This window comes from Phoenix dactylifera, chromosome 2 (genome assembly GCF_051530095.1).
Source record: "Phoenix dactylifera cultivar Ajwa chromosome 2, Ajwa_hap1_PhDact_Kaust_v1.1, whole genome shotgun sequence".
In the NCBI taxonomy this organism is placed as follows: Eukaryota; Viridiplantae; Streptophyta; class Magnoliopsida; order Arecales; family Arecaceae; genus Phoenix; species Phoenix dactylifera.
In genome coordinates, this window is record NC_143191.1 from 40,216,967 (window position 1) to 40,234,739 (window position 17,773).

General features: G+C 36.1%; 1 protein-coding gene across 1 annotated transcript; it reads left to right on the forward strand.

Annotated features, from left to right (window-relative positions):
- Positions 1-991: 991 nt before the first annotated feature.
- LOC103710664 (KH domain-containing protein At5g56140-like) lies at positions 992-16,332 on the forward strand. The gene is made up of 7 exons (XM_008796510.6): positions 992-1,279; positions 6,404-6,489; positions 12,131-12,279; positions 13,961-14,080; positions 14,168-14,284; positions 15,468-15,611; positions 15,741-16,332. Exons 1-7 carry the CDS (start codon positions 1,176-1,178, stop codon positions 15,885-15,887), a joined length of 867 nt encoding a protein of 288 aa, XP_008794732.3. The 5' UTR covers positions 992-1,175; the 3' UTR covers positions 15,888-16,332.
- The last annotated feature ends 1,441 nt before the right edge of the window (positions 16,333-17,773 follow it).

Here is a 17,773-nt window from a genome sequence, read left to right on the forward strand (position 1 = left end):
TATATGTCGAAGAGGGCATCGTTGCCACCACGAAAAATAAACAAATTTACTGAAAAACATTACAAAAATGTTTGTTTGAACAAGATTTTAGCATATATAAAATTCTTTTATATTTTGAACTTACAATTGATCAATTTTGATATTCTACATCCCAAGAATTACATGGTATTACTTTGGCCAATAATATTATATTACCTTGGTTAATATCTAAAATGCCAAAAAAAAAAAACTTTAAGAACATATATTTACTATGGGATCTTATTTGTTTGATAACTACTTTTGCTTCTGAGATGAACAATTTTCATTTATTACCCATTGACTATCAATTACTTTGAGGTGTCTATATGTTATTTGATCACTCAGTAGTCATAGAATTATCATCAAAGATATTGGTGTAATATAAAAGGGACAACAATAATGATTGGAATAAGAGGGTTGTAGGGATAATACTAGTGAAAAGGATTTGAAAGGAGTGATCATGACCGGCATGGGTCCAAACAAATTGACAGTAATAATGTACTTTAAAAGGATTTTAATGCTTTGCAAGTTTGGTAACTAAAGGATTAATTGAATGGTAATGATGACTGTGTTTTTGAAATTTTTTGTTGCAGATAGGTTTAATAGAGAGAGGACCAATGCTCATTGTTAATCCTAAAGATGGCACAGGCTTGTAAAGAGAGCAATAATAATAAATAGATAGCTCTAATTATAGGCTAACTTTCGGAAAACATTACAAACTATGAGGAGAAAAAAAAAAAAACATGTTATTGTAAATCTAATTTTTAGAAAATGATAAAATTATTTTTTGATTTTTTTAATTCTAAGGATTTTCTTATGGATTTTTTCACAGGCAAATAGTTTTTTGTGAAAATATAAAAAACTTTTAGGTATTTGCTTACGAAAATGCAAAATTTTACTTTCACCCCTTTTTTCACAAACATAGTGAAGTGAATGGTAGGCCTTGCGCTCTTCTCCCTCTCCTCCTCACCTCCCCCATATAAATATATCCTTCTTCCCCTAACACCGCCCCCACTCCCCCTTCCCCCCCTTCACCAGCCCCTCTTCCTCTGTTTCTACCAGCCACCGGGGGGTGCTCTTGGGTCCCCGAGATCTCGCCGGAATTCTCCCGTGATCGCCGCAAACTGCCGGCATCCGGCGTCGATCTCGCCGGAACCATGGCTTCCGGCAGATACATGGCCTGCTCTCCCTCTACGGCCCCCCACTCCCCTCACATCACCGGCATGCGCTCCATCACCAGCGCGTTCGTCGAACAGCAGAGGTAGGGCTCTTCCTTCATCCTAAAACCCCGAGTTTTGGTTTGGAACGAAAAAGCTCCGATCTTGTGCTCTCACCCTCTAATCTTTCTTGTCGTTTCGTTTATTTTGCGAATAGATCTATAGACTTGTTCCTTAAGCAGATGCTGCTTGCTATGAGGTTCTTGTTATTAAAAGTTCGATCTTGTTGTGATCTACGCATGTTATCGTGTTTTGAAAATTGAGTTTTCGGTTTTCTGGTTCTGTTGCATTTGTTGATGCAAAGTGATCGCAGATTGCAGGCGAATTTTTTTGCAGTTGTTTCGTGATTATTAGTCTTGGATCACTGCTATTTTTTATTGCATTTAACTGCGTTTCTCCATATGCATGTGTTTTTTAGTTATCGAATGAAAAGATAGATGGTTCCGGTGAGCTATGCTATGTGCTCTGTAAATTGAAAACACTTGGAATGGAAGATGAGTACTTGTGTTTCAAGCTCTGGAACAGTCTATTAGCAAGATTTGATTTTTATGGTTTCTTATGCGAGATTCACCGGTTTAATGCTTTTCTTTTACAACATTTAGTACTTCTGATTGATATGAAATCTTCGCCTGGATGGCTTCTTTGGTATTGGTACCTTTTTTTTCTCTTCGTTTTCTAATATGTGTATGTGCTTTTCAAGGATCTAACTCTTCCGGACCTTGTGATCATTTTTGAGTTTTTAAGTCTTTTGTGATTATTTCATAAATAGTTTTATATTTATGAGCTCCTCTTCTTATGTTAATTATGGCTAGACCCATGAGTTAATCTTCCAGCCACAGTAAAGTAAAATACCTTTAAGATCTACTGTTGTACATAACGTCAGATTCTTATGAAGTTGTGTTGGGCATCATGAAGAAGCCTTTCATTGTGAAGCCATCAATCACTTTACATGGCAGATGGAAAAGAGAAATCGACACACTCTGCGTTTTGTGCGTGCACTTTTATTATTACATAAGTCTTGCATCTGTGGTTTTACTTGCATATATCATATATGTACATATTTTAATTATCTAATAGAGTGATAGATGGTTCTGATGGGTTTTAGAACTGAACTTCTGGTCTTTTGGAGCTTTAGAACAGTTTATCAGCAGTCTTTGATTCTTATTCTTTCTTGTGCAAGATTCACTAGCTTTATATGCATTTCTTTTGCAAGATTTAACACTTCTGATTGTAATGAACTTTGACTCAGATGGCTTCTTTGGTGTCGATAAATTATTTTTTCTTTCTAATTGTGATTTTCATGGATATAAGTTTTGGGGATTTCATGAGCATTTTGAGTTTTTAAATCCTTTTCATCCCTTAGTTAAACAATTTTATATTTTTGATCGCCTCGTCTTGTCTTAATTATGGCTAGACCCTTGAGTTAATCTTCAAAGCTGGTAAAGTGAAATACTTTTAAGATCTACCTTTTATATATAGCAACTTCTTGTGGAGTCATGTCTGGCATCACGAAGAATGCTTTGTGATGCCACGAGTCACTTTACATGGCAGAAGAAACATAGAAACCGATAAACATGCCCACTTTTTGTTTACGCACTTTTATATTTTTTTAATAATATCTAAATAGAAATAGATCCAAAAATTTACATATCGGTGCATATTGGTCTATATTGGCCATACCAATGTACATAGTAGCCATATTGGATCATATCAATAAGGTTTCAGTATCCGTAGAAGGGTCTTATTAGTGCCATACTGACACATGGTGTTTCACCTCCATTTTCTTGTTCTAGCACAAGGAGGCTTATTGTGTATCAGTATGGCATGGCACTGTACTCGTCTATACCATGCGACTAAGGTACTGATATGTGTGGCGGTATCGGTACTTCAATCCTTGGATATATCTGATGCCAGAGAATCTAATGAAGAGAGGGGTCGAATTTGATATTTTTTCATGCTTATTAGTCTTTTAACAGTGCTTTCTTCCTTAACTTTAATTGTGTATCTCATACATGTACATATTTTATCTATCTAATAGAATGATAGATGATTTTGGTGAGTTATAGTTTGGAATACTTGGTTTACGAGCTGTCAAGGCTTTGGAATAGTTTATTAGCAATGTTTGATTTTTGCTTTCTTGTTTGAAATTCAATAGTTTTATTCTTTTGCCTCAAGATTTAATACATCTGAATTAAATGAATTTTAGCTATTTGGTGTCGACAAATTATCTTTTCTTTTCTGATGTGCATGATACTCAAGGATCCAAGTATTCTGGATATTCTGAGCATGTTTGAGTTTTTAAGTCATATATTTGTTAAATATGACTATATTCCTTATACCCCTAGTATTAATTACTGCTAGAACCCTGAGTTAATTTTCCAAGCCAGTGAAGTAAAATACTTTTAAGGTGTACTTTATATATAAGAAAATTCCTTGTAAAGTTATTTTGGATCATGAAGAAGCCTTTCATTATAAAGTTACAAGTCACTTTATATTGCGGAATAAAATAGAATGGATAAATTCATTCCACTTTTTATGAATGCTTTCTTACCTTTTCATATAATTAATATTTTAAAATGTGGTGCATGAGGCCACATTTGCGGATGTGGTCCTGGACCGCACCACATTGCCTATATGCATTTATGTATGCAGTCAAACTGCATATGGACCTAAAAGACCACCCACTTACTATTGTACGGCAATGTATGTGGCTCAGTTAGCATTGTGCAACTACATATGTGGCCCAAGCACCATGTAATAAATGCTAATTTTTAGTTGTTATTGTTAATAATATTGAAATTATTTATCTAAAAATATTATTATAATTATTATTGTTTTATTATACTTAATGTATTTTATATAGTTAAGAAAACTAACCACATAGATGTTTGCATATGCAGCCCGTATACTGCATACGCCTATGCAGTCTCTTGACACCTGCATACTACAGCTGCATTGTAGAACACGCCGTAATATATATATATATTGCTCTAGTGCATCTGCCAAAGAGGGCTTTTTATTAGTTTCAAAAAATACTTCCTCCAAGAAAGAAACTAATTTATTTTAAAATTACATTTTATTCACAATGTTTAACATATAAATTCCTTGTTGACTTTGAAGTTATGAATATTTTCTTTAGTTGCTATTTGATGAGGCAAGGACACCTTGACATTACTTAAAGGTTGAAAACTAAAATACAAGAAAACTTTAAAATTTTAAATTACAACATCGTTGTGAGGCATAATTCATTCAATAACTACTTTGCTCTTGGGCTGAACAACTTTTCTTTGATCATTAAACAACAATCAATGATCTTAGGGAGCCTATCAGTTATTCGATCACTTGTATGGGCAAATGGTTTGTGGTGGAACTATCAATCCATTCCTACATTCATCATATGATGTTGCAGAAGGATTGTCAATGGTATTTCTAGGTTATAAAAGGAGTGACAATGATGGTTGGAACCAAATGGTTATGGGGTAAGTGTTGGCGGATGGTTCTAATAGAGTAGAGTTATTTCTTCATGTGAGTCCAGAAGAGTTGATAGCAAGATGAAATTTAAAGAAGTGATAACCTGTTATATAGGTGTTCAATGGTAGTATGCAGGGTTTCGTTGAGGGTTGGAGATCTGTATGTGTTAATATTCGGGTGGCAGCATCTAAAGGGAAAGGACTTGGCCATTATTGATTTCTAAATCTGGAGAGACCCCAATAATTGGTAGATGTTGTCTCTAAACATGGTAATATGAAGAAACCTTACAATGTTAAAGAAAAAAACTACCAGATTTTGAATAGGCATAACATCCTAAATGGGGAGGTAGAGGGGATGTAGTTGCTAACTACAACAAGGACTATGGGAGATATAAGTGGGTTCGATGGTTAGAACTTGGTGATCGCTGCATCAATTGTGACAACAGAAGAAACTAGCACCATGAAGATGGGTGAAGATGAATGCATAGATAAGAATGATAATATCAGCAATTCACCTGCATCTATTAAACCAGCCTGTTCTTCTCATCCTGAACAGTTTTGGTGAAGTTCAAATTTTCTTTAAGCAAATATTTTTGCCTAAATCTGAAGATTGTTTTTCCTTACATAATTGAAGCTCAATTTTTCTTCTTTTGTTCCTTATACAGGCAAATTTAATTTCATGATAAATAAATTCAAGTGTTTGAGTGCAAAAAAGCCACTCTACTATTACCCCATTCTTTTACAGCATAGAAAAGTTAATGGTCCTTCACTGATTCCTTTCTCTTCTTCTTACCTACCAATGTAACTACCTCAATCTCCCTTTTTCTTACCTTTCTTCCCCCCTTTCAACAGTCTCTAAACCCAAGGAACTCTTAGGGCACTGGGATTCTCCCCACAATCACTACTATCTGCCAGGTTCTGAAATTAATCTTGCCGGAATCATATCTTCTAGAAGGTACATGGCCACTTCCCCTCCCTGGCCACCGAACCCCACTCCCATCATACCTTGGCATGCTCTACACCAACAGTATGCGTGTCAGGTGGAAGATGGGCTGTTAAATTATTCCAAACCCCACCTTTCACTTAATACAACAGTGATCCTTGTTGTATCCTTATTAGTAGTTGTTTGCGGCAAGGTCTTCTATTAAAGTTTGAACCACGTTGTGGTCTACATATGTTAGTCCACTTCAGAAGATTTGGACACGGTTATGTTTTTATTGCATGCGCTGATGCAAAGAGATTGCAGATTTTGGGAAAATAATGATAATTCTGTCTTGCTTCCCAGGCTTGCATCACATTTTTCTTCAAATGCCTTTACTTGGTTATCTCATTTATATATATTTTAGTTACTTAATAGATCGTTCCGTCGTTACTTTTTTTTTGGTTATCACAGTAAATAGTTTGGAAGGTGAATTTCTTATGCGTCAGGGCTTGGGAGTAGTTCATTAGCAACATTAGATTTGTGCACTTTCTTGTGCAAGGTTCTCTAATTTGTTGCTTTTCCTTTATGATACTTAATACTTTTGATTTGAACTAATTTTGGATCATACAGCTTCTTTGGTGAATATTATATTTCTTTTTTCATGTGCATATCAATTTTTGGGATCCAAATCTTGTGATATTGTGAGCTTATTAGAATAATTTAACTATCCTTTTTGTTAAAACGTACTTAAATGGGGTGGGTAAATTGCTTGGCAGGTATCTAGCAGAGTTGCTGGCAGAGCGTCAAAAGCTTGTCCCCTTTATGGCCGTACTGCCACACTGCTATTGGTTGCTGAACCAAGGTGAGTTTTTGAAAAATATAATTTTTCAACATTTATGGTTAATTGGCAAGATCTGGTAAAATGGTTGGTTTTGGTATTTGCAACTCATGACTCTCTGGCATTTTTCTTTTTTTCTGGTGTTCTGTGTTAAGCCAATCACAAGTCTCTTGTTAGGTATCCTCCACATTCTTCCCACAGCATCCTGAGTCTGATTTAATAAATTGATTTTTTTTATCATAATTGTTCTTGTCGCGTGGAAATATTCATGTTTTGTATTAAGCCAATCTGAAGTACATTATGTGACATAGATCTGAAAATTTTAAAACTTTAATTGCAGTGCAGAGAATGATACCATGTCTAATCTGTTTTCTTTATTGGATGGTGCTTTCTTGCATCTAATCATATCAGCGACCTTTACAGAATGTGGCAGAGGGATCACATATTCGGCTAATATATCTGAATGAAAAGGTCAAATAATTGAAATATCTGTAAATTCGCTCAGGGTTTATGCTTCATAAACTAGATTAATAACTCTTAGTGGAAAGAGGAGTCGATTGGAGGCTCCTGCATTTCAGGAAATTAGATATGGAGGTGTTATTTGCGTGAAAGGTAATAGATTGTTTTGGGAAGATAGCATCATTCAAAGGGTACTGCATGAACATTTTTTGCCTGGTGGACATGTGAGACTGTAATGGTTATCATGTGGTGAAATTTCTTGTTTATTGGTGCATCCTGATACACTGTCATGTGCGCTTACCTTTGATAAAAAGTAAAATGTTGTTGCATTCATGCCTGTAGGTGGGCTGTTACAAAGGCAACTTGAAACTCGACACTTTGAGATTATCAGTCATACAAAGTATACACTTAAACAGAAAGGAGATAAGTTGTTTTTATCATCACTTTGCAACATTAACTGTTCATGAGGAATTACTTGTGTCAATGGAACTGTGACATATGATATTTGCTATTTCGGATTTCCTGTTCATGCAATTACTTTGAGGAACTCCAAGGCTTATGAAGATATGAGAGATGGTGCTGTGAAGTTTAGGTCCTTTAGTTTTATGATTTGTAAGCACCTCTCTTAATCTTTAAAAGGTAGTCCCTATCAAAACTAATGTACTGCCACATTCTGTTGCAAAATTTTGGCATTTTGGCTTCTTGCTGTGGATAGTCCTTGCAAGGACTGGTGCAGATAATAGTAAATTAGTAATCATGTGGTTCTATGGGCTATAAACGTAATTTTGTTTATCTAGGAATCTGAAGGTTAGTCATTGGTTGGGAAAAGGAAGCCAAGCCATTGATCAAGGGGTGAGTCTAAGGGAACATTCTTTGGAGGTAAAAAAACTTAGCTGGTAATCTGTATTTTCATGGGTAAATGTTTGCTAGGCAGCATTTAGATAGAAAAATAATTTACCTATATTCTTTTACGCATTGAAAAGTGGCTTCGAAATCTATTACCCATGTTCTTTTACATTACTACTTTTCCCGGTAAGTTTCTAATATCTATCCATATTTTCCATGATACTCTCTGTCTATATATATTATATATTTATAATAATATATAAATATTATTATATATTTATAATAATATATATATTTATATATTATTATATATAATATAATATTTTGTATATAATATTTTATACTATATATAATAGTAATATAATATAATATTAGGGTTGGAGATATTTTGGCAATAAAATAAAAAGGCTATTTTATTGGTTGATGGAAAAATGACTTACCCACCGTCCAGGTGGGTAAGACTTCCTCCCATTTCATAGGTAAATGCTACCCATGGGAAAATAACTTACCCACTTGGACAAGTATGAGAACATGTATAAGTTGGTCAATGGAAAAGTTGACCAACTTTCCCATGATATTTACTCACCAAAGGATGGGCCCTAAAATAGAAGGCCCTAAGGGATTCAATGAGTTGGTGAAGTGGTATATAGAAAGAAGACCTATAGATGAAGAAGAGATGGAAAGTACACAGGCCAGCTATCAAGCACTCAAATGCAAGGAAAGGTGATTGAGAACAATACAAATGGGAAAACCAGATAATCATGATGATCAAAATTCAGATGGACTCATCAAATGTTTATTCAATAATCTCCAAAGTTTGAAAGAGGCAAGTGATGCTTTAAAAACATAAAAATATTCTAACATAATTAAAGAAAAACTATCAAGAGTTTGTGTGAAGGATGTAAGTACAAGAATAGGTGAAATGGCGATCTTTGACCTAAAATACAACAACGTAGCAATATAGCTCTGAATTTGTACCATAAGATGCAATTTAACTAAAACATGAAATATTTAGAAATATATGCTAGACTAGAGACTCAAGAGGGTTAAAATAACTCCCCTGATATAATCTAGAGGTAAATTTTGCTAGTGCAGTATTTGGGTTTGATCATGTAAGGAAGGAACTTGTGTGGAAATGGTGGTAGGATCTCATAAAGAAGAAATTTTGGCCCGAGTTTTTCAACAAGCCTTACAAGGAGCTCTAGGAACTCATACCTGGAGTGGTCTTGTAATGGAGTAGTTGAATTTTGAGATCCCAACACATGACCCTAGAATATATCACATAGGAGATGACTTGTGCTTCACAATGAAAAAAAGTTCTAATATTGGATTTTATGCCCTCAGATATGTGACTTGAAGCTTCAGGGTGTGGTCCAACAAGGTTTCTGACTCTTTTTGGGATTAAACAGTTGTTTCTTGTGATAGTCAGAAGAAGCTGGTTGCAAGCATATGTCAATGAATGAGTCATCATGGCATTTCAATCCAACTTGGAGAGCTCCATAGATGGCTCTATTGCATATGGCACTTCTCTAATGGTCTGTACTAATCTAAATCTTTGATGCTGTGTAAGTAAGTTTCCCAATTCTTTGTTGGACATAAAGCTAGGGCAACCCGGTGCAAATGGCTCACCCTCTGCTGGGTTTGAGGAGGTTCGAATATACACGACCTTACCCCCATGTGCAGAGAGGTTGTTTCCTTGTTTCGAACTTTTGATAACCATATCACAATAAAGCTTCCTTACCACTGCACTAAGGCTCACCTCGTTGGAAATAAAAGCCAATGGATGCATATATAGATGAGTCTCATCCAAAGATAGATTACCCTGTGATTGGCTGAAGTAGATGCATGCATCCAATAAGGTAGGTATGAGGTGACCATGGAGGTAGGGAAGATTATAGAAGGGGGTTGTGAGGAGACATATGGACGGGGAGAATAAAGGAAGAGGTTGGTAGAGAGGATATAATGTCCAAGGAGTAAACAGTAAAGTGAAAGGGATGTTAAAGAGCAAGAAAGGGTATACATCATGCATTGATTAGATTCTAGGAAGAAAGCAATCTCTCTCTCTCTTCTCTCTCTCTCTCCCCCCCATTTCTTGTGTCGCGCGTGCACGAATATGTTCCTTAAAACATGTGGGCAAGGAAGGGGAAGGGTGAAGAGCTACGAGGAGGTGGAGAGAGAAGGTAAGGTAGGGATTTTCTTTTCTTTACATATAGAGTTTAATGGATTGTGTAACCTTCCTTGCTTCTAGTTGTATGCATCTTCAAATAAGTAGCAAGGCAGTAACCATAGTTACATCCTTAGAGAACTAAAGAAACAGAAGTTTAGAGCTTTCTTCAAACAATGGCCTGCAATTAGATTCTGCAGTGGTATCTAGTGAAAGTACCATTTTGTGTATATTAGACATTGATGAGATGGTCACATCTAGCCGCAAGTATATTGGCAGGATGTATACATCTCATGCTTTACTTCTTTGAAGTTGATGATAAGGGCCTTGGAAGCCATTGAGGAGTTCTAATATCAAGAGCAAGGTTTTAAGTACTGCCTGTGCCAACTGGTATGAGGTGTACTGGTATTGATACGATACTAAACTCGGTATGTACCCATACTAACACATAATATAGGTGTTGTGCTGACTTCAGTTGTGTACCATGTGTTGATATGTGGATGTGTTGTACCAGTAAGGTTTTGGTGACCTGATATTGAAGCATTGATCAAGAGCAGGCATCAGAGAGATTGCAAATATGCAATATACTATTTTTGTAGGAAATAGCCTAATTTTCACGATTGCCATAGGAACATCATCTTCTCTTGTACAATATGTGAATGCTGGCATCATAAAATTACTATTGTATGAAAGTGATACAAATATGTACATCAGTGTTACTAATAGTGCATTGTTCTGCTGCAGTAATATACTACTTGTCTGGGCAATAGCCTGATATAAACAATTGCCATTAGGAATATTATCCTCTCTGATATAATATATGAATGTTAGAATCATAAAACTATTCATATATGAAAATAATGCAAAGATATGTATTAGTATTTCTAACAATGCATTACTCTGCTATACTGATATTCTGTAACTATCAAGATCTTCAACTTACTTTAATAAATATGCTATCTCTAGCAATGTGTCATTCTGCTGTACTGATATTCTCTGGCTACAAATTTAATTTAATGTTTTCCTGCAAAAGCTTATAAGGTAAAGGCAGTTCAGCCTGATTTTCTTTATACGGTTTCCCTGTTAACTCTTTGTGTTTAAGATAATACTTTAATACATGTAACTTTAATACTCCATCCATTGCATATAAGAATTAACATTGCTAACATGCAAGTGCATATTGCTCCAGTATGAGTGCATCATATTCAGCTGCAACTTTTGAGATGCAGATTACAAAGCACTAAAAAACTGCACTAATGAGATTCATACGTGACATGGTGGTGAGGTTACTTATCTAATGGTGAAAGGAATTGGGAACTTTTGTTTTTTTGGATATTACTGGACTTATTAAATTTATTTAATTGGGAATAGCAAAAAACTGATTTTTGCATGTTTACTGCAACTGTAGGCGTTGGCATTTTTTTTTCAAAATCTAGTTGTTTAAAAAACTCAATTCAGAAGGATTTTATAATGTTACTTATTTTACTTATTGTTGCCACGGTTGCTACATCTAGATTTTTGCCATCAAAAGTCATTCAATGTCCAATTCTGTCACCCTGAAGTGTAAACTATAGGTATAGGTTGTCTGATTTTTTTAATTTATATGAATAAATAGATTTGTTTTGTAAATTCTGGAGAGTGCAAATTGGTGCTTTTGCCTCCCAAATGCTGAATTTTCCTAAAGTTTTTTGTGCCTTATTCATTTACTTTTAGACAGTCATGATTGTGATAATAGGACAAAGAATGTTCTTCTATGTCATAGCGTAAGGTTGGTATGCATTGTACTATCTAGTTCATTATATATCAGATTGTTTTATTTTGCAATGAGACTGAAATGTCTTGGTTGTGCTACTCTTTTATGTAATTTAAAGGTAACAGTTATGATATTAGTTAATATAGTGTATTTTTCCCATGCAACAATTAAAGCCCTTCCATTTTTTGATGGTATTATTACATATATCTATATACATAAGATCTCCTTAACCTATCAGATTGCTAATAAGCAAATTATGAGCTTTTGTCATACTAGTTTTTTTTTCTCCTTTTTCGAAATTACAATTGCTGTATTTAGACTGATATAGTACTGATTTTTGGGCACCCAGTTAGTTGACCCATGCCTGTCCATTTACTGCTAACTAATTTCTTAAGAAAAGCTAACTGGTGCATCTTATGCTTGGAATTGAAATTGTTGGGCAGAAATTATGCGTGTAACCACACTGTTGGGGAATGCCTCTCTTTTAGATCAAACTGGGCTTGAACATGGTAGCCCGCTGACCACCGGAGGATTATTTTCGAATGGAGGAGCGGCTGATATGAATGGGTGGGCATCACCATTTCAACCAGAAGTACGGATACTAACCATTAACATAACTCTCTTTTGCATCTAATTTACTGTTCACCAGAAGCGTTTCTGACATAATTTCTTGCAATTCATGCTAACCTGATTAACTGTCCTGATTGAGTGGCTGCATTCTTAGCATATTCAGTTTGCTGACTTCTATTGTCTTGTATATGTTCCTTGATACAGTTTCTTACATTCATTTGAACTTGAAAGTAATTGGACTAACTACTATGCATGATCCTATGTAATAGACTATTGTTTCTGTGCCTGGTTTTGTGACATTAACATTTAGAACCAGTGAGTCTGTGTGACCTGGTGTTTAACTTATTTACCCTTCACCAGTTCACCTCTTTTCTTCTGTTATATTCTCAAACTTATAATGATTTATAATGACTTAGTGCTGCTCATAAGAATTGTATCCCTTAATTTTAGGTTTGGTAACCCATGAATTGCAGCAACATATATGATTTTTTTCTGCATTTCTGTAGTAGCATCAAGTTTTGTCTTCTTAATGGTATTGTGGTAGCTGATTGATTCTTTTTGCCTTCATTATTGTAACAACCCAGGATCTCATCCAAAAAGGTTAGTCGAAAGGGTTTTTTTTTTTTTGTTTCTTAGTCCTATATAAATATCGAAGATCTTCTCGACAAATAACTGATGTGGAACTAAACACACGCCCGCACGGATCCTCACATACTCGCCCCGTTCAAGCTTTGACGTCCTTGTTAGGCTAAGGATTCAGATCCATTCAAATCTAGTCACAAGCACCACGATTGGCCCGTGGTCAGCTTCTATAAACCCATGCTGCAGTGTCTCCTAGTCCACACAGGTTATGGGTCGGGTTTGCTTTGATATCCTTTGTAGCAACTCAGGACCTTGCCCAAAAAGGCTAGCCGGAAGATATTTTTTTGGTTCCTTAGTCCTGTATAAGTACCCAAGATTTTCTCGGCGACTAACTGATGTAGGACTAAACACACTCTTGCACATGCCTTTACATACTCTCTCCGTTCAAGCCCTAATATTCTCGTCATGCTAAGGGTTCAAAACCATTCAAATCCAATTACAAGCACCACGATCGGCTCGTGGTCAGCCTTTATGAACCCGTGCTGCAGTGTCCTCTAGTTCACATATGCTATGGGCCGAGTTCGCTCTAATACCATTTGTAACAACCCAAGACCTCATCCAAAAAGGTTATCCGGAAAGTATTTTTTTTCCGATTCCTTAGTCTTGTATAAATGTCCAAGATCTCCTCAGCGAATAACCGATGTAGGACTAAACATGCCCGCACGGATCCTTACAATTATGATAACTAAGTAGCAGCTATTTTTGGTCTTTCCTCTTAGTCCTTTTATAGGGTGACCCTGGAACCTTACCATGTTTATTCTAGAAGCAGAATGCTTCTGAAACATCTGACTGCACCCATGAGTCTTTCTTTCTTATACACCTTTTTTAATATGCTTCGTGAATGCGAGGTTTTCTTCTTTTCATCTGATTTTAAACTGTCTTTTTAGTGTTAATAATAATGTGTAGTTATATGTTTTTTACATGGATATCCAATACTTGCATTCAATATTTTAGAAGCCAAATCATATGTGAAGGACACATCCTTATATCAATATATACTCCTTTCAAATGTTTTTGTTGCTCATTGTAGCTTCTCATGTAACATCTTTATTAAATTGCAGAGGTTAGGGTTGTTACAGCCTTCATCAGCACATGGCTGGCTTGGACAGCAAGGCAGCTCCTCAGGTCTCATTGTCAAAAAAACTATCAGGGTTGATATTCCTATGGACAAATACCCAAATGTATGCAACAATCTTCTCCTTTTCTGTTATTTTTACTTTTGATTATGTTTGAAGGCATTCATGAGATTCTTTTAAATTGTTCTACAGTACAACTTTGTCGGGCGGCTCCTTGGTCCTAGAGGAAATTCTCTCAAGCGAATGGAAGCAAGTACTGAATGTCGTGTCCTAATTAGAGGACGGGGTAGCATCAAAGATCCTGCGCGAGTAAGAATTATGCTTTGATCATTACTGTCTTTAGATACATGCATCATTATTTAATCTTAGCGTGCATCTACTACGTAAAACAACCATAACTAGAATAGTGGAGGAAGTTGATGCAAGAAAACAAGAGTAAATTATATTGGCCATTTATGTCTAGAAGGTCTGGGCAGATCAGAAACATTCAGTTAGAAATTACACTACATTGCTGAAAAGTTAATGTGAATGCCAAATGGCAAATCTATTAATCAGACTCAAAATGTGATGCCATGTCTTGCAATTTGATTATTTCCTACATTAGTGTTTATGGATAGGGAAGTGTTTGTTTGAGTTCTAAGATGCTTCTGAAGCAAAATTTTCAGATGCCACAGTTCCTAGAGAAACAGATGGTTGGTCAGTTCATTTACAACAATCTAATTTGATCATGCAACATTAATTCACATTTAACAAAGGGGACACCTGAGTAATTATAATTGGATTACTCCTTGCTATATGTTTGTTTTTATTTCTGTAGGCCCTCCGTGACCTTGTTGGTTGTGGGCATATAGTTGTTGAGAGAAGGATGGTAAAAATTTAGAGTTCGATGATCTACATATGAGATCAGGATAACAATACTGTTCACAACATCTATATGTTGATGCTATATAAGAAAAGGAATACTTCAGGTTTTAAGTTTGTACTTGTATCTTTGTCCATACCTACACCTTGAAATTAGATGGCACACTGTTTGGTTATCCTACCAGTGAAGCTATGAAAGCTCAGCATTGTGATGATGGTTTATAATGAAAAACAGGTCATTCATTTTTTTAAGAGTTTGTGAGATGTGGACTTCAGGGAATCCTAGTTTAATGATATTGCTTAACTACAAAAATTTTATTACTTATGTTTTTTCTAATCTGCTCATGTTTTGGGCTTTATGCCCGGCTTTTTATATGTGACTGCAGTACAATGAAGAGTTCTGTCTTTACTAGTAACAACTATAGAGTTTTTACAAGGGAAAAAGGCAAATGGCTAGAGAAAAAATGAAATGGATAATTGTTATTCTGCCTCTTGAAATGACTTTGGTTTATTCATGCTCACAACACTCTTTGCTTGACAAATTTTTTACGTGCCTTATCCTCAATACAAGAGGTGTTACTTATCCTACTTTTATTGGCACAACCAGTTCTCATGTATCATTAATTTGCAGGAGGAAACAATGAGAGGAAAGCCAGGATATGAACATCTGAATGAGCCCCTTCACATACTCATAGAAGCTGAGTTGCCCGTTGAAATTGTTGATGCTCGCTTGATGCAAGCTCGTGACATTCTTGAAGAGCTGCTGAAGCCTGTGGTATTGCTTCCTTTCCCTGCATCCAAAACCTAATTCTTGCTTTCCTCATCCACTAAGTTTTTAGTTACCAGAAGTTCAATTTTATCATGTCCATCACACAATCCTCCTTTTTCTTTTCTCTGAATACAGGATGAATCGCTAGATTTCTTCAAAAAGCAGCAGCTTAGAGAGCTTGCTATGCTCAATGGAACACTTCGTGAAGATGTTCCGCAATCACCTTCCGTATCTCCCTTCCACAACAGCCTCAGCATGAAGAGAGCCAAGACAAGGGTGTAGATTGAGATTGTCGTCTTGCTGCCCCTCTTTCTGGGGGCCATCTTTGTCTGCCATGTTACTGCCAAATCTCCATGAAGGGTTGCAACGTCAAATCCATGCTCCCATTAACAAGATGTGCAATGGGACAAGGCATGCTCTAACTTGGGTTCTGTCTGAAGTTCGTGTTCCTGCTACTGAGGGTTTGTTGGATATATTGGGATATAGATGGCAAACCATTTCGGGTTGTGGAGTCTGCCTATGTATGTGCCTTACTAAGTGAAGAACAAAACCTTGTGATCTTAATCCAGAGTTATATGCTTGCATTTTACAGTTTGATACCATTGTCGGGGTTGTATAGAAAAAACCGGTCGGGTTTGTGTATAAAACTGTGAGACAGTAGTTCATAGTCCCCTAAAGCAGGTCTGGGTAGTTGAGCGTCCTCAATAAGAGTTCTAAATCTTATTTATGACCTTGGTGATTAAATTCTTTGATTATGTGGATGGTGATAGTTCCTGTGGTTTCCTGGTGCATGTATCTGAATGCAGCTTATTCAAGCTGCAAAAATAGCTAGTAAAGGAAGATAGCCTACTGGGTATAGCTTTGCCTTTGATGCCTGGTAGAAACATGGATGGAATACCGTTGAAATTACATGATAGGATGTTGACTCGAGTGATGCATATTTGTTTACATAAAATTCTGCACTGTAATGCCATGTGTTAGGGAGGCTATGCCTTAACCTGTGGCTTTGTTTTTTTGATCGGTGTCTTACGTCTGCTTCTTATTCTTTTTCAAGGTGTGCGTGCGCATGCATGCATTTGCTTGTTGCACATTGGTGTTTTCTTTTATGGTGATTACTCAAAGAAGCACTGTATTTATTTTTAATGTTATTAATAATTTTAGCTGGAGCTTTGCAGAAGAGTGGTTGTTTTAAATTTCCTTTTCCACATCTTAGGGATGGAGTCAGCATTAGTTTTTCGGCGTATGACTCCTTGGAGTGATCCGACAAAAGTAGTTCTATTGCTTATGCCATGCAGCTTTGGTTTCAGCACAGACGTGAATGCGCGCACACACACACACACACAGAGAGAGAGAGAGAGAGACCTTCGCCTTAATTAGGTTTCAAATGTATCTTGTGGTTGGGAATAATTCTTCTCGTTCGTTTTTGGCTGCTTAGAAACGTTCGTAAATCAATCCGTTTCTCTCCAATTCCATAAAGTCTAAATATGATGGCCATATGATTGGCAGGACCTTGGTATTTCTTTGGCATGCATCTTTTGTGACGTTTGAATTCCAGTAGTTATGAATGCTCCTTTTTCTGCATCTGAGAAAAACACTTCAGGCTCATTTGAGATGGCCGTGACCCAATGTTCAAACATGGGTTGGGTTGGTGAAGAAAACACAAGATACTTGAAGAAAAGAGGTGGTTCCGCTTCACACAGCTCACTCACAGCTCACTAAAAATGATTCAATATTGGCTATTGAACAAGAGCCGGCCTTCCTGCCAATTAGAAGCAGAATTTTTTTTTTTTGGCATGCCATGTTTTAAAAACAAGACTCATTTTACTATGATTTTCTGAGACTTTGGTGGAACAGATCATTCATTGATAATAAAAATACTAGCATGGTACTAATACATAGTTCAAAACTAGGTGGTTCTCATTGGATTAAACCATCGAATATCAGCTGGTAGAATACATGAGAATACTCAAGGGCTTGATGGTTATTGTCATAGGATATTTGATAATTCTGCTGTTACAGTAAGGTTGCAGTTGAGAGCCAAACATCAAAGCATGAAACAATGTAATGAAACCATTGATACGAAGAAGAAATCAAATCATGCAACCTTGAATCTGAGTGGCTGTACCAGCGTGACCAACCAAACATATGATCAGATGATATGGCCACGA